The sequence below is a fragment of the Corvus kubaryi genome, unplaced genomic scaffold, assembly GCF_017639235.1.
Source record: "Corvus kubaryi isolate FWS band 111438036 unplaced genomic scaffold, C.kubaryi_AGA036_p1.0 37398, whole genome shotgun sequence".
Taxonomy (NCBI): Eukaryota; Metazoa; Chordata; class Aves; order Passeriformes; family Corvidae; genus Corvus; species Corvus kubaryi.
In genome coordinates, this window is record NW_024581137.1 from 54,061,466 (window position 1) to 54,079,871 (window position 18,406).

The window sequence follows — 18,406 nt, forward strand, 5'->3', positions numbered from 1 at the left end:
TGGTAAATGACAGTAAAAATTCATTACCCTATTGCTCTTGCTATTCTTGGCCTGAAAATACTAAATCTTTTCTGACTTCCAGTGAAAAGCAAAATATATTCCGTTTTCTTGTGCTAATAGGTAGCTACTTTGGAAAAATTATATTACTGTTGTTCTACCTCTCTGATAACAGATTACGTCTTGTAATAAAAGAAATTAAAGATACTTCTTACAAAACAGACAAAAACATGTTAAGCATCTGAAGTATTTATTGAAGAATCTAAACTGGTCATATTCCAAACTGCAAAAAAAAAATCAGTAAAATATTAGTACGCATTGTTCATACTTTTTTTTTTCAGAATCAATGAAATAAATGCTTTTTCTAACTTTAATAAATGTCATCTCATAAGATTAACTTCATTTCAGATTACTAAGTAGTGCTTTCTAGGGATGAAGTATAATGATGGAATTTTAGGTACAATTATTCTTTTCTGGAAACAATACCTCTTGCATAATGTCCTTTGACTTTGGTAACTATGATTACAACAATTTTCATACACTGAATGATACAAAGAACAAATGATGTACAACTTTCAGGCACAGGCAACTGAGGATGATCTGCTCAATCTCTTTAGGTGTTTGTGTAAAGACACCCCAAAAATTCTTAGGCATAAAGAAATCCATTCAAAGATATTAGGAGGAGGATGGTCCCAAAACCATCAAAATTAGAGGCTGATTATACTGAAGTGCCTTGAGCGAGCTCTTTTACAGAACTGCAGTAATTACTTAATTTTGCTACAATAAAGCCTGTTTGGAAAAATTGGATCTCCCTAAAGAGATATACATTATTCTATATCCTTCTGTGTTTATAAATACGTGCTTACAACTGATCTTTTACAGATTTCTTCAGTAAAAACATGAACTAATATAAAAATGACAGCTGAAAGAATTAACTCACCAACTCCGGTAGCTGACAAAAAAAATTCCATGGTTTGATTTTCCTCTAATATTTATGACATAGTTGTTCAAGTCTTAATTGCTTTAAGGTGCATTTGCAAATCCTAACAATTACAATACTTAAAGGCTGCCATAATTATTCTAAATTTAGGGTATTATGCTCTGGGATCAAAGTATTGTCTCCATCTGAAAATAAGTGACATTGGTTTAATTGGAAATACTGCAGCCTGGGGCAACCTTATGTGTCAAACCTATTGCTGTCTGTCTCAGCAAAGCCATCATAAAATAAAGGGAGGGATATGGAAGAAGCAGGATGTAATTTATCCATCTTCCTACCATTATTTTCATTAAGCAGTGATGCAAGAAGACTTTGCTTGTCCTGTAGATCTCATTCAAAGACAGCACTGTTATGTTTACAATGCTTTAAGGATAAATTTTCAAGAGAACGTTGTCTCAAATGTCTCCTGAAGGCCCTTTGAATAATAAGAGCTGACACTTCCTCTTGTTTTCTTCTAAGGGTAGAAGAGATTGGGCTATAACTACTTTTAGGTGGATTGGCAGCTACGAGCTTTTCTTCCATGTTTAATTCAAGATTATCCAGATCTCCAGATTCTCCCAAGACCCTTTTAGTGAGAGCCAGCAAGATATCCAAGCAGTGGATCTTATCTCCACTAACTATAGGGATGTCCATGGATATGAGTTGGATTTTATTGGGCTTTGGGATGCGCAAGGGGTCTGCCAGTGCATCTGCAAAGTCTGAAAGAGCAGAATAATCTATGAACTGCGTTGCCAGAGGATCAAACTTCGCCCATGTCTCATAAAACATATCAAAGTCATCCTCACAAAGAGGATCTGTGCTTTCCTCAGTGGCAACACTGAAATTCTCTAAAATGACAGCTATGTACATATTTACAACAATGAGAAATGATATAATGACATAGCTTACAAAATATAAAATACCAAAGCCCCTATTTACACAATTACTTTTCTCTGTCCCTGTTAAATTTAATTTGGGAGCACACGCATCAGATTGTTTTAGCACAGGGGCCAGAAGACTATCCCAGCCAGCTGATGTTGTAATTTGGAAGAGGCAGAGAATGCTACCACAAAAGGTTTGGAAGTTGAAAATGTTATCAATCCCATCCTCCAAGCGGAGACAGGCAAAGTTTGCCATGCCCACGATGGCATATATGAACATAATCAGGAAGAGCAAAAGGCCAATGTTGACCAGTGCAGGAAGAGACATCAGCAGTGCAAAAAGAAGAGTTCGAATTCCTTTGGCTTGGCGAACTATTCTCAGGATTCGGCCAATTCGCGCCAAACGAAGAGTTCTCAAAACCGTAGGGGAGAAGAAAGTTCGAAAGACTTCAGAAACTCCAAGACCTTTGAAAGGAAAAAGAAAACAAAATGTTGTCAGGTCAAGTTAGTCAAATTAATGTCTGTTTTGTTATATTCTGTGCTTTAGGTGTTGGAAGTAACGCTGATCATATTACACTGCTCTCAATACAAACATCATCAATTCTGAAACTGCTTAGGAAAAAAGCTTAGGTAAAGAAAAAAAATTGTAATATCTTTCAATATTAAAGATTTATCAAGATTTTTGCATAGTTTGGAAGCTGCATTCTCCCAAGTTTCTCTAATTTGGGAGGTGAATTTATGCATTCATTGCTCAAGTACCTAAAAAATCCTTTAAAATCCATTCAGGTCCTGTGCTGGAAGCTCTGGGGCTGTCTCTGAGCCGCTGTCTGAGTGCTGCTTCTTCTGCAGGCCTAAGCCTAAATGTGAGACTTTGACTAATGCTTAGTACTCAAATGAGATCAGAGAAGAGCAAGAAGAAAATAAAGGAAAATGGTCTCTCAGTGTTTATTCCCCATAACAGCTCATTGTATGACCCTACAGAGTAATGACACAGTAGCAATGAAAATGATTACAAACAGATGAGTTAAGAAGTCATCATTTTTCTGGGTTGTACAGGATGGCAAAAGGCTACCATGCTTAGGCAAGAAGCAGAGAACTCAGAGCAGTTTTTCTTTCCCATCCTTTATTATATGATATGACCTGAGCCTGAGTAGGAAGAACAGACAAAATAAACTGGATGAGAAACTAGAGCTATGTATGACCCTTTTCAGAATAAATTATAAGCATCTAGTCTTATTTAAAGAGCCAAGAAAAGACAAGCCAGTTTTAATAATTTTTTTCAGTCACAAATAGTGACACAAATAGATTGGCATTGAGCAACCAAGTTTTCCTGAGCTTTCTAAATCTGCAATTGGGCTCTGCCTTCTTAAGAGGAAGTCCTGGAAAAATTAAATTAATCCCCATTTTTGATGCAAATGTATTTGTAACCTAAATTTTCTTTTACTGTGAAAACAACAGCTAACGTGACAACACGTAAATTGAAAGCATAAAAAGTTAGACAACAGTTTGAGTACAATAACTTAGAAAAGACGTTACTGAATTAAATTAATATTCTGTTAATTCCTCAATAAAAATCATACTTTAAAAAATTGGAAAACTCTGTTTACCTTTTAGTACTCTGCAAAAATATAAGGGAAAGCAAAAATACAGCCTTTTAGAAGGAATCACTCAGCAGATAGTTTGAAGAAGTAAAATGGATCTAGAATTTGTTTATCAAACATATGTAGGTGGTAACTTCATACTGGAATTTGGCTTAATATTGGTGTTGGAAAAAGGTCCGTGGACTCCAGCAGGGGGAGGAAGAAATTGCAGTCCAGCCAATATGGTTGATAAAGCAAGCTCTGTTTATTAGCAATCTAGAGACACTTATATAGTATCCCAGCTTGTTAACTCTTAAGTGGCTTAAAACTATCCAAGCACATTTCTGCTTCTACATAATTAGACTACATTGGCAAGCTTCTACAGTTATGTTATGATTAAAAGAATTCAGAGTTCACCCTCTGGGTGAACCCTCCCCTCTCTGGGTTTCATCTGCACAGCTGCAAATCTTCAAACTCCCTTCTTGTTCCCAGGCCTATTTCTCACACAGGGATTTTCTCATGGAGACAGTTTCTCACACTAACCTTTGCTTGCAGGCCTATTGCTTGTACAGTTCTTTTATTGATCCCATAATTCTATCAATGATCCATGTCCCTGATCCTCTAACCATTTCCCAACATATTGGTACAACACATTACCTGACCTAATGATTGATACTTACTCACTATTGAAAGGACCACAACACTGAAATCAAACACATTCCAGCCGCTTCCAAAGTAGTACTGCCTTAAGGCCAGTATTTTTATGACACATTCTGCAGTGAATACAGCCACAAAAAAATAGTTGATTTTATTAAGAACATCCTTGGTTCCCTTCTGGTTGTTTTCTGCCATCATAACGATCATATTTAGACAGATGAAAATCACAATGGTGATGTCAAAAGCTTTGTGAGATACAATGTCAAACAACAATCCTAGGAATGCATTCTGTAGGGAGAATGAGAACTGCTTAATGCCACTTCTGAGACCCAGCCTGAATTCAAATAATAATCAGTAATTTGTGCTTAGAAAAGGAATTCAAGATAACATAAATTTAACAATAAACTACTAGAAGCATTTTTAGGGGTTTTCTTTACACCCTCAAAGAAAGGTCACAGTACTTTCAGTATTTTCAGGCATTGTGCAAGCACATTGGCTTAGAAAAAAATATATAGCAGGAAAACATTCAGAGTACATTGTGATTGCTCTTTTAATAGAAATACTTATGGATGCAGATATTTTAAGATAAGCAATTCTAATTAAAATGTCATAAGCAGGAAAAACTCTTTGTAGTTACTATGCGAAGCCAAGCCTGGAATTAAATTTAAGAAAACCTAAGAAATAAAGCATAAGATTATTTAAAAGCAAATAGCAGCCGTGGGGCATGTACTACTCTGTATTCATTCTCACCTGCAATAATCCATCTAGTTGCACAAGCAACATCATGCAACTTAAATAACCCAGATCATGTTATGAATATCAAATACTTAATATGACCTGGTTTGAAAAGTTTGTACATTTGAGTAGCTGATAAATAGGTTGTAAATTTCCTTAATTAATACCCTCAAAGATGACTGTGTTAGATGGAATTTTTAAACAAAAGAGAGTAAAATCTAAATACTATATTGAATGAGGAAGATGAGGGGCTCTAATGCAAAATTTATTTCCCAATGCCTGCCTGCTGAGTTGAAATATCATCATCTTTATATCCTCTGTCATGTTCTACTTAAGGTGGTCTCACCGATGGTCTTGGGATGGGTTTTTGGGGTTTCTTGGATCCAAGTTTTTTTAGGGCATTATAGTACTTTTTCTGTTCCTCAGTCAAAAATAAATCTTTTCCACCTAAGTAAAGAGAAAGAATAATGTTGCTCAGCTGAAATCAACTAAATAAATACGAGCAAATTTACGTAAAAAAGAGTAATTTACAGCTGTCACAAGCAGGACCTAAGAGAGCACAGAGACCAAATGTGTCTTCACCATTTCTCCTTTTGCCCTTGATCTTTCATCTGATCTGGATTTGATCATGAAAGTCAAATCCAGGCAGTGATCCCAATTCAGTTCTGACAAGTGTGAGAGCCTTTCTGAAGTTTTGCAAATCTATTTCCTATTTTCAAAATTATATACGATTCATCAAGAAGTAAAATATTTTATAATTTTGGGAAAGGTAGAAGCAGAAGTCCATTGCTGGACTAGCAAGTAAATGGAGGAGGATGAATAAGCACTTTGGGACCATGTTCTACAGGGGGTTCCTGGCAATGAATTTCTTTTTACCATCCACACCACCTGTATTACTGAGCAATCAGTTGGAACCCAGTATTCAGAAGGCATTAATCATAAAAGCATTAAGTGATCAGCATTTTGTACAACAAAATTGCTACAACGTTCAGCAGGGCATCCACCATGTGCGTCACTTCATCAAGACCTTTAAAAATTCCACTTAACTTCAATATATGGAATATTAGTGGAAATCCCAAAGAAGAAAAGAAATGAAAGAGAAAAATTTAAAAAAAAAAAAGTCAGTTACAGCATGTACTAAGAAAAGAAAAAAGTGTTACATCCACATAAACTTCTAGCAAATGTTCAAGCTTATAAACTACTTAACCTTTTATCTGTTGGGATTATTGTAACTGGGACTTTGTTATAAAAGGAAATTCTTACAGTGAAGTTGGACTGCTTTTCCTCAATCCCTACACATCCTTTCTCTGTCCAAATGCAGAGAACAGAAGAATTTCTTGTGGGTTTTATTTCTATCTTTCTCTGCCAAAGGCAGTAATGCTTTGACATTTGGTGTATAAGTCAGCCTATGGAAATACTAAATGGCTCCTGTAGAGATTCTGTCTTCCAAAGGGGAACATTGAAATTGTAAACCTCCTGTTGGGGTCTGCTTTTTTGGTATTTTTTCAAGGAGCAAGATGCTTATTTGTTGTAAGACATCCAAGTGGATTAATAGACACAATTTCCCTTGATACTCTGGATACTTTAAGCCCTTAAATGAGCCAGGACAGAACTCAATTGATAAATAAGCTTGGTACAAGGAAGGTGAAGTATTCCAGGGAGGCATGATTATTGCTTTTCTTTGCTGCATTTTCCATTCCAAAATTTTGCTTTCCATTTCTTACTGAATAACAAGAACAGGGAATATAACAACTATGAGGAGAAAAGTGGAAGCAGTCAGTGCTTCTTGGGCTTTAAGCAGCCTTTAAATTTCTACACAACCTCCTCCTGAGGTCATGGCTTGGATCCCAATGCAGAATTTTTTCAAAACCCCAGTAAATTGATCTGTAGGTTTATTTTATAGATTAAGAACTTTTTAAAATGTAGCTAGTTTTAGAAGAAGTTCTGATTGACAAGACCTTTTCAAGGTTCTTTACCAGGAAAGCAGAGGTTAGTCCTTCCATGAGTGTCTCTTGATTACCCCGCTCACATTTGTGAGGTGTTTAGTCGCAGCAAAAGGGTTATTCTGTTTCCCAAAGCAAATCTTCAAAGCTGAAGAAAAGAATTCCACTCTCCTGTAGCAAAGTCTAGGTAACTTTTTTGACTTCTCATTTCTAAAGCTACTCTCTCCTTCCTCCTCATTCTCTACTTAGAACAAATTAAGGACTTAGCAGGAAAACAGAATTTACAGGTAAAAGCCTTGAGGAAAAGGGGATTCCTGTTTTCAAAACTTGGTTTGAAATGTTATTATTTTAAATTTATCTAGCTAAATAGTTGTTTCAAAATGTTAGACATCTAGATGTTAAACCAGCATTCGCTTAATCAAAGTGGGATTACAAGAGACTCTGAGTTAGCTCATGTAGTACTTATCTTTTTCCTTTGATGGTTAAAATTGCTGATAACCACTCCAATGAAAAGGTTCAGCATGAAGAAAGATCCAAAAATAATGAAAACCACAAAGAACACATACATGGATAAGCGTTCTTCAAACAATGGCTGTTGATCAATCTGTTAAAAAACAAATCAGACCAGAAAAATAATGTTGGTAAAAATGAGATAATCACAGCTTTATAATTTCCAATTTATTATAGGTCTTTTTACTGTAATGAGAGATAAATTACTTCCACACATTTAATCTTTATCTAGATGTACAAGTAGAACTGTATTGTTCTATCTTGTTAAGGTTTGTAAAGATAATATATAAACAAAGACAAATCCTGCTCTAGCAAATTTTTTAGTAATAAATAAACAGTTCCAATCAGAAGGGACCCTGTGAATTCCATGATTAGAAAAACAGCTCAGACTGTACCTAATGGTGAACTTCCATCCTTTGGAATGCTATCCCAGGCAAGAAGCAGTTTAAACCAGCCATACAAGGAACAATATTGTTAGTTAGCAGCTATTTAACTACAGTCAAGAGTACAGCGATGGAATGAGTGAGAAAAAATGCAAAGTCAACTAAACATAGAAGAGTTAAAACACATTGTTACTAGTATGAGAGTGAGAAACAGCACATGCAAATGGGGAAGAAATGGTGAGGATGTCAAATGTAGGCAAGAAAACCTTCTGAAATAACTGCTAAAGCTGCAAGCTGTTTCAATTCTACTGCATATATTTTAAAAGGAAGAAAATTTGCTTCATAGGCACAGTCATATTCTGTTTCCACATCAGACCTATGCAAAATTTTATATTATCTTGCCCTCTTTTTGTTTGGTGTCACTCTACTGTGATCAGTTTCTTTTATCTAAGTTTCAGATACTTGGTACTCCAAGGATTATTGTTTCACCTTGTAGTTTGATGCACTCATCCACTTGTATTTTTGACCTGATGTTGCAAACAAAGCTGAAAAATTAATTGTACAGATAGAAAAGGGAAGAAGGAAAGGGAAAATAACTAAAATTTCATTTTTGTGACATACCTCACGTGAATCTACTGCTGCATACATAATATCCATCCAACCTTTAAAAGTTGCCTGGAAAAAAAATGCAGTTTATAATCACTAAGAAAAAAAAATAGCTGTTGCTGATATAAATGTGTTAATAGTTGTGGAAAAAATGAGCAATGTGCTATAAAAAATATGCATCAATTCTAAACATATTCTTGGAAGTATGATTCACTGGAGTTTAATAAAGAGAAAAAAAAAAAATCCTGAAAAGAAAACAAAAAAAGGTGATTCATGTCAAATGTGTCTTAAAGCTTACTCTTGTTAAATTGAAATTTTTGTAAAAAAAACCAAGGAACACTAAAAAGTTTCAGCTTAATTAGCAAATATAACCTAAAACCATAAAAACAATTTCTAAGAGAACAGCAGATGGTTCCATTCTGAAATTTTTATTCAACATAGAACGAACACTTTGGAGGATCCAGAGCAAAGACCTTCATCTAGAAAAGATACAGGGATAACAGAGACTTTTAAAAAATGCCTTTCTCTCCTTTGTTGTGGTATTAGGAAGCTTAGTGAATTAGCATCCCAACACTTCAGGATGCTTACAACAAAAGAAAACATAGAATTCTAAATAAATTGGTCCATGAGTTTTCTTTCTTATCTACTCTGAACCAGAGAGAACAAGAACGACTCCGAATACAGTAACACGCAGACTATTTCAGGCTTAGTTTCTTAATCAAAATTGAAACAAAATTGTAATTTAAAACAAAATTGAAAAGCTGTGAAGCAGAGTTCTCGATTTTAACACAAGGCTGCATATGTCCCAGAGTTCTTTAGGAGGAACTGAGCAGCTCGTAGATAAGGAAAATATTCATGGAAGCTAAAAAATCCCACATTTCAGTGAGATAAACAGAAGCATAGCAGTGTCCCTTGGTTGGGCTGCTCAACTCATTCCTTGGAGAAAACAAAAACAAGCATGTTTTTGTAGAACTTACCACTTGGAGAAGAGCCAAGTATCCCATGCCAACATTGTCAAAATTTACAACATTATTTGTCCATGTCCCATTGTAGGAAATACAATCAGTTTTGTTATTAATGAGAGTAATATTTCCTTTTTTGAGTATGCATTTCCAAAATCTGTTTCCGAGCCATTTTACTCCTAGAACGTTAAAGAGGAGCCAAAAGACAACACAGACGAGCAGAACGTTGAAGATTGAGGGGATGGCTCCGAAGAGGGCATTCACAACAACCTGAATGAAATGAATGAAGGTAATTAATTATTTGCATTCAATAGATCACTTTCCCCAGAAAGCCACTGATTTTTTCTGCTTCTGTATCTATTGAGAATTTTCATCCATATAATGACTAATAGATGACAAAGGTACAACCAGCCCTTGGCCCAAACTCATGCTTGTCTTAACAGGTAATTTTTTTGTATTTGCCTTGCCTTTTTTGAGGAAGTAAAACAGAGGGCAACCAGAATTCTCCTTGAGTGAAAGAAATACATAAGATTATGAGTCTGTAGTAGCTAAGGGACCTAAGAATCAGATACAGCAGAATGGGTTGCATGATCTGCATTTACAACAATGTCATAAATAACCCATTCCTTTATTTTGGATGGGTTTTGTATGAGGACAACAATCCTTTCTTTACCCTTCTCTTATCCAGACAACAAGCTCTCTCAGTTTCTCCTCTTCAGTCCCCTGGTCATCTTGGTGGCCCTTTGCCGGACACTCTCCACTTTGTTAATATCTGCCTTACCCTGGAGACCCCCAAAATAAATACAAGACTCTACATTCAGTCTCACAGGTGGCAAAAACATCAGCGCGAGAATTGCCTTAACGTGCCCAAGATGTGGCAGATCTTTGTTGTTCTGGTGACAAATGTTTAACCTGCCGTCCACCTCCGGGTCTTCTCTGCAAAGCTGCTCACTGAGAGTCCCACAGTCACCTGTGGTCATTCTGGCTCAGGCGGAAGATTTTGCTTTTGCTGAACTTCCTGAGGTTTCTGCAGACCATATCTCCAGTCTGTCCAGCTTTCATTGCTGAGCAGCCTTGCTCCCAGTCTATTAATTATCTGCTCAGCCCCAACTTCACATCATCTGGGAACTTGCTGGGGCCAATTTCTACCACATTCTCCCGGTTGTTAATTAAGCCATTAAGTAACATTTGTCCCAGAAATTACCTCTGAGCCACCAATAGGCAGCTGCCAGTTGAACTTCATCCTGATGGTCTCTGCACACTGGACCTGGCACTTCCGCAAATTCCTCCCTAGCTCCTAGTTCACCTATCCAAACCAGGAATAACCAGTATCTGAGACCACAGATGGCTCTTCCCTCCCTCATCCATTTCATAATAAAAAATAATCAGGTTTGAAAGGTAAAAAATGCTCTTCCTAACTTCACTCTGGCTGTTTCTAACTGAGTCTTTCTTTCTAACTGAGTCCGGCTTTCAGGAGGTTTTTCTCTATGTCCCTCCCAGTGCCTGAAGTCGGTGTCTCCTCACATTCTGTGATGTAACACAGATCAGATGATTTGCACTATACTATTTTTTAATTCTCCCCACTGACTTTAAAGATTATAGACAGTTCACTCAGAGCAGTTTTTAAAATGGAGTTAAAAGAAGCTCCTCTGCTATTAGTAGTTTTAAAGGTTTATTATCTTTCAGATCCACCTTGGAGAACCCCAAATGTGGCACATGAGCCTGTCTAGCAATGTGTCAGGTGAGTTGACATAAGCATAGCAGTCTGAATAACAGGAATTACAAGAAGATGTTTCATAAGTGAATAATTTCCACTGAAGCCATGATTTAATTAATCCATTTTCCCAGTTTCCAATTTCTTGCCTCAGAAAATGAAAAAAAATTAAGGACAACGTGGTCATTACATTTGTTATGTCATGAAGACTGATAAGCTACAACTTTCACAGTACAGCTTTCTCTCCCATATTACAGTTTGTTTTCTGTAATAATCTGTATATAGATTCTTATCTATTCACAAGTAATTAAAAATAGTTCCTATTATTTCAAGCACATTTATTTATTTATTCAGAAGAATTTTCCAAATACACTGGATGAAATTTTTCCATGTCTAAAATAAAACAAGAACAGGTTTCAGAAAGCTACAAGTCTATTGGAATTCTTGTTTGGTTTGTTCTGCCCTTTACACTGAAATCAGGAATATGGAAAAATCTTCCATTATTCACATCATTATATGTAATAATGTTCTGGTAGAACATAATCATTTTATTTCTTTAATTTATTCGTATTGATAAATTTCTGTGAATTTCTTAGGTGTTATTTCAAAATAACAACCATAAGATGTAAGTCGGTAATTCTGAAGCATCTTAATGCCATCAAGTCCCAAAACAGACACTCAAGTTTTAATTTTCACAGAAATTTCAAAAGCAGCTATTATAAAATATTCACCCAGACTCCCAATATCTTTACCTTTATCCCTTCAAATCTTGACAGAGCTCGGAGAGGCCTCAGTGCTCTAAAAGTCCTGAGAGATTTCAGGGTGGTCCCAGAGGAACAAGATGATGAGTCTTCAGAAACAGAATTTCGTCCCCAGGAAACAAAGGACAGCTGTGTTCATTGAATTGGAACTGGGATCATTAAATGGCATACAAAATTTTGTTTTATTTATATTAGTAGACAATCCTAAGATTACAGTATCTTTCACCACTAAGTCAAATTAGGAAAATACACATTCAAAATTATCACAATATAATTTTACTTCATTCTTTTCTAATATATATTAAAAAAATGGAATTAATTCTGATTTTTTTTAAACAGTTCATATAAATTTTTTTAATACTAGTATTACAATCAAATTGGTAACTGTGATACTTTCATACATTACCAGACCAGAACAGTTTTTCCAAATAAAATATTCCCATTTTCTACATAGTTATTCTCAACAGTGCATACAGTAATTTGTTATCATAACTTAGGATGGTGATGTGGAAACAAAAAAATATTTGTAAAAAGACTTCTGGTTCATTTTAAGTTTTTTTAAGAGAGAAAATTAAATGAAAACATTAAGAAGTTGTTTCAATAATAAAGATTTTTTTTCACTGTTCATGATTTGTCTCGTCCCCTATTTAAATTTGTCATCTCATTGTTCAGCCATTGGATATTTCCATGCTTATCCTCTGTTTTGGACTGTTATTTATATTAGAAAACTGTAACTGCTGAAGTCATGCTGTATGTTCTTTACAAATAGTCATAATATTAGATGTCTGTGTTGAAATTTCCTAATACTTTCAATTCTTTCAATACAACTTTCAATTCTGACTACCCTGAGGCTATCAAAAGCCACTCTGATCCTACAAGTCACCTGTTTAGATTTCCTTATTTAAAAATATTGAACTTCAGAACTGTCCCAGTGTGATGTTGACCAGCAAAAATGTTTCATTTTTATACAGCAAGATGATAATATTTAACATTTTCTACATTCAGAGTAAATGTATATGTATTGAACACTGCACTTATCTCTTGGTGATTCCAGCATTTCTCTGTAGGGCTGTACAAAGTATTTCCCTATCTTTAACTCACTGGTAAATGATTTTTCCAACCATACTTTTCAACTGCCTTTATCATCTAAATTTCTTCTCCTTCAAGGAAGCAACTCTTTCTTTTTTCTGTTTCTAAATACCAAAATCACAGAATCATATAATGGTTTGGGTTGGAAGGGGCCTTTCAGATCATCTAGGCCAGAACAGTCAGTAGCTTTGCATTCTCTATTGTCTTAATCAATTTATTCTAATTTTATTTCTGATCACTAATTGAACTCTCTCTCTACAATTGAAAAGGTTTTTAGAGCCATCAAGATTCTCAATGATAGTGATACCTAATAAAAGTTTCTTCAGCAACTTCTTGAATATTGCTGAGAATTTCCACTTAAATTTGTCCTAAAGCCTCTTTGAGTTGAAGGTTTTTCAGCTTTTGGAAACTGTCTTTTACACTTGTATTATTCATAATCAGAAATTACATGTAGTTCTCTAGATAGAAAATATCAAAAATCAAAATGTACGTCAAGCTGAGTATAATACTTACACACACAATGACGAAGTCAAGCAAACACCAGGAATTTGTGAAATAACTGTGCAAACCAAAAGCTACCCATTTCAGAAGCATCTCCATAAAAAAGGTGTAGGTAAATATCTTATCTGCATAATCTAGGATAATTTTCACTTTTTTCCTCTTCTGCAAGTAAATATCTTCAAATGCCTGGAATTTCAGAGTTCAGTTTTAAAACAAGTCAGTAATTTTACAGAAGATTATTTTTTAATTGTACAAGAATACACAGTATGGCTTATTATAACCATTTCATATTAAATTATGGACAACCATCACTTAGTTTTATACTTAAAAGCAGAAAACTAATTTTTTTAAATAAGTACAATCTCATTTTCACACTGGAAAAATCCCATACTTTCAGGTTTTTATGTTCAACACTTCAAAAAATGTCTGACGAGGGTCAATTGTGGCTAAAAAATTTTGGCTTCTCAAGATAGTTGATAATTTTGAAGGGGCTGATCTAAAATTATTCACAAAAAAATATTGACTTGAATCCATTGACCAGTGTCTGTCAGACTCTGACCTTCCAAATGAGTCATCTTGAGCCAGCCTGCAGAGTTGTAATACAGGTATGGAAAAATTTGACAAACACCTCATCTGCAACTGCTCAATCCTGGAGTTGCATGTTTTTTCACCTAAACCTTGACCTTAAGGTTTTAGGAAAATGTTTCATTGATTGCTGTTGTTCACATCAGTGCTTGCTTATGTTTAAAGTATTTGCTGCCTTGCTAATTTATTTTAAAGTTTTTATCCTGCCAATCTATTCCAAATTCCTTTTAACACCTCTCATTATTTCCTCACCAACCCTTTCCAAATGTCTGTATTTTATCTTTCATCCACTTCTCCCCTGCTTTTCTGAGCATTCTTTCTGTGATCACCATCTCATTTAATTTCACTACAAGCCATGGACATGAGTGATGGTCTGGTGCCCCTTCATTTTAGCTGGTTCAGAAAATTTCATATCATTAAAATTTATAAACAAGCAAAAAATGGACAAGTCCCTTTTTGCAAGAGGACAAGTGTATCTTAGAAATGGGAAAGTTATCAACACTGCAAGACATCTTTGCTGTCAAGAAATTGTTACTGTTTTGTTATTTTGCACCTGCGTACCCAATTAACTTTTTGTTCAACTTAGTTGGATCATACAATACATTAAAAATAACTCAGTTTCCTTCCTTACTTCAGTTTGGTTCCCTATGAACACAGAGGAGCCCTCACTGGAATCCCAGGGAGTTCCCCTGGAGGTTTTGTCAGGGGAATTTTCAAGCAGACAGTTCAAATCTATGGTTCAGAGAACAATCTGAATGTAATATTCACAGACCTGACTTTATCTGGAAATTCTGACATCTACCACATAGACCACCTTCAGACTATTTGGTTATGTTCCTTCTGCACTATAAAATGTTTTATTTAACAAGTTACTTTCAGTAGACAGTGAATATGCTTTCAAATCAAATAAATCTTCCCTTATTCTTCAGGAGAAATGGATATGATGAGAGTAGTAATGAAACATTACCTCACTACCAGTTCACAGCCACCTTCACTTTTAGCTTCTGATCATAATGTTTGGATGATTTTCAATTTACATTTTTACTGAGCAGCCAGCTTGCTTTACAAATTTAGAAGTGCTCTTATTTTTTTCAAGCCTTCCTAAGTAATTTCAGACTCTGGTTTAGCCTTGTAATTAACACAAAATGTAAAGAACTATGTTCAATGAAGAACTATGATTCCATATATTTAAATCCATGTGTTTAATCCAAGTGGAGGAAAGTATTATGACTTCTAAGGGTTACATTTATTACACTCTTGTCTCTCACTGGGGAAAGGAATGTCATAGCAGAAGAAATCAATCCAATACTGTTCCTTTACTGACAAAAATTAATTCAAAAGTGGAAAAATTAAATGAAATTTACCAGTGCTGCGCTGCTCAATACTATCATAAAAACCATAAAATATTCAAAACCACTATGGTTAACGATTCTGTAGCAGGTTTTCCTAAAGTTCCACCAAGTTCTGCCTGGAAACTTTGTGACATCCACTACACAACATGGGAAACTCTGAACACAACCTGAAAAGAGAGAGAACAGCATATTGGTTCAATGGAAAATGTTGAGATATGGATCTAGAAAGTACAAAACATCTAAAAAAGGGCTTTTACAGATTATAGGAAGAATGTGCTCTTTTATCTATGAGGTGATGCTGTTGTTGAAATGATCTGAAGCCAAAGAAAAGACAAAATTTTTATGCCAAAATAATCTCTTTTAATAAAGCACATACATGGAATAACAGACAACTTCTTGTGCCCTGCTGCAGTGAGGCTTGTGGGCACAAAAGAAGCCTTTTCTTCTTTAAAAATGTGTTTATTTCTGCTTTTTTTTCTTTTCTTTTATTTTGAAAAGAGATAGATACTACCTAACTAGTAGCTAGGTAAATTATTATTTTTACTGATTCACTTTATTGCATTGCAGAGACATTACAACTGGACTCTCTGTTCACTGCTCTGCACCAGAAATACTCTTCATCAATCTGTAAAGGCAGCAGGATTGAACCATGAGAGTCAACAGAGTATAAGGAGATGTTCAGATAATCAAAGGCAGATATCCACACTGGGATGAGCAGGCAAACAGTTCCTGCTAATCTGGACATGTTCCAAATGGATATCTGTGAACACTGGTTCATTTGGCATTAGTGCAACATCAAAAAAATAAAGATTCCTACTTTCTGCAAAGCAGTCCTTAGGCAGCTGTACGTTTTTAGTTTGGGAAAACATTTCCAGAAGAACAACTGGATCCACAGTGCTGGCTTCAGAAAAGCTACGGACACCATGATATTTCTGGACAGGAGAAGGAGAAAGAAAAGAATTTATTTGCTTTTCATTAATAAGGTTACCAAACCTAAAAGAAATGAAAATTATCATCTCCTCTCCCCCACCAAAAGAAATTTGCTGTGTATAAATTATCTTCATGTTGCTGAACTACCAAAATAAGTTACAAAGAATAGGACAGAAAAAGCCAATCCCTACCCTTGCTTCCATTGATTTAATTTAACAAGTTTCTTGGTTCCTTTTAGTCATCTATGCTGGATTTGCAGGAAGGGAAATGTTTAGAAAAGGTTATATTATGCTACAATTTTAGAGAAAACTCTTGATTTCATCAGGTCAATCTATTTTTAGAGATACAAACCATGTCTCTAAAGTCTTGAAAATGGGAGGGCCCAGCATATTCCATAAAATGATAAAAGTTGTAATTACCTTTTGTTGCTCTTTCTTTGGGGGTGTTACTGTGAAAACATTTACATTTTCAGAAGTCCCAGAACTCTGATTGAAGCTGTTTGAATTCTGCCACTGTTCTCTGTGTCTTAATCTGTCTCCCTGCACGAAATAATGTAAATCAGTTGATTTTCCACTTTTTTTTCCTAATAGTCATTCTTAAAAGGCAAAATGATTTAATAGAATGTAAGACATCCTTGAAGTTTAGACCCATATAATCACAGAATGACTTGGGTGTTTGGGTTGGAAGGGACCTTAAAGATCATGTAACTTCAACCCCTTTGCCATGGGCAGAGAATCTTTCACTAGCAAGTTTTTATTTTTGTAAAAAATTGAACGGTTTTCCTAAAATCCTTGTAAAAGAATGATGCTTCCAGTTATAGGCAGAAGTTCTAAGTGATCAGAATCAGTTCTCAGTCCTTTTGCCACTACAAATTCCAAGAAATACCAGATTCCACTGCAGCAGGGAATGAATTTCTGTCATCAAATGCTCACAGGCAAGATATTTGAAATAGCCACAGATGATTCTAAGGTCATCAGCAATTTTTTGCCTCTTTGAGAACTTGTCCGAAGATATTCCACTGATGATGCTTCCTAATAGAACCAAAACTATACAAAATGGATCCTAGCAGTCCACCTAGACACTGACCCTGTGCTAATCCATCCAAAAAGAGATCCCTCCAATCCTAACAATTCTGTGATTCTGTGAAAAGAGTTACTATAGCTCCTGGGCCTTATTTGACCATCTCGTGTGGGTGTGACAGACACCTGAAATATCTCCAGTATCCCTAAATGCCTCTGTACAGCTGTCATGGCAGTAAAAACACCTCGCTCACACGCAGAAAGACTTGAGCTTTATCCTGCCCAACACAACAAAATCAAGAGATATAAAGGGGAGTCAAAAGTACCATGGAGGTGAACAGGTGATTAAAAAAAACAAACAATCCTAAGAATTTATTTTTTTAAGTTGTAGCTTCTGTTTACATTCCCTTTGGATTCCGTGCAACTGAGAAGCAACATATAATCAACACAAGAGGCCTGCCTTCCAAAAAATCCAGGTGTAAGGCAGAGACAAAAAGAAAGAATGTCTGTCTTGATCAAACTTAATTTCTCAATTGACACTAGTAAATGGAAACAAAACAGTCAAGAGCAGAATTATGGATATCATTGAGGAGAATGATGAAAAAGTGAATATTCAACATAACATTGAATAACCAAGACTGTTTTGTATCCCTTATACTAGAAGAACAAAGAAAGTAAAACTGCAGAAATGACAGAAAGTATAATATTTACTGTTAAGCCTTTGAGATTGTATTTACAGATGCAAGTCATAATAATTTTTCAAATATCAATATTCCTTACCTGTTTTCTGTATTCTACAGCTGTGGGTAAAATGTGCCCATTATCACCTTCGTTGGTGTAAGTCTCTGCTGCTGTAATGGGAACACAGGTACTGTGGCTAGTCAAAATTTCTTCATATTTCCTTGCTACTGAGGAACTGTCTTCCACATGGTAACACTCTATGTCAAAGCAGCTGTTGTCTATATATTTTCTGACATCTGTCATGGCATAATTAGTAACCTCTATGCCTTTCCCAGAAACTTCTGCCAAAGTCTTCTTTTTGTCTCTTCTTCTGAGGCTTCCTCTCATTCTTTTGCAGCAGTAATCCCAAATTCTGTCTTTCACAGCCTTCAGGCTCTTGCAAATTTGTGCAATGGCAATCTGATATTTAGTCCCTTCTCCAGGCCCCTCTTGGTCATCAGTGTTGAACGAACTCAGCAGCAAGGCAATGAACAGGTTGAGCACC

The 18,406-nt window shown here is 35.5% G+C and overlaps 1 protein-coding gene across 1 annotated transcript in view; it reads right to left on the minus strand.

Annotated features, from left to right (window-relative positions):
- Positions 1-230: 230 nt before the first annotated feature.
- LOC121671823 (sodium channel protein type 5 subunit alpha-like) overlaps positions 231-18,406 on the minus strand; it is a 35,521-nt gene continuing 17,345 nt past the window's right edge. Inside the window, 12 exon segments of the mRNA XM_042044050.1 lie at positions 231-2,319; positions 4,115-4,379; positions 5,173-5,273; positions 7,232-7,373; positions 8,284-8,337; positions 9,246-9,500; positions 11,697-11,834; positions 13,308-13,481; positions 15,245-15,399; positions 16,050-16,164; positions 16,582-16,701; positions 17,962-18,405. Of these exon segments, the coding sequence (XP_041899984.1) occupies positions 1,175-2,319; positions 4,115-4,379; positions 5,173-5,273; positions 7,232-7,373; positions 8,284-8,337; positions 9,246-9,500; positions 11,697-11,834; positions 13,308-13,481; positions 15,245-15,399; positions 16,050-16,164; positions 16,582-16,701; positions 17,962-18,405 (3,108 nt within the window). The 3' untranslated portion in view covers positions 231-1,174.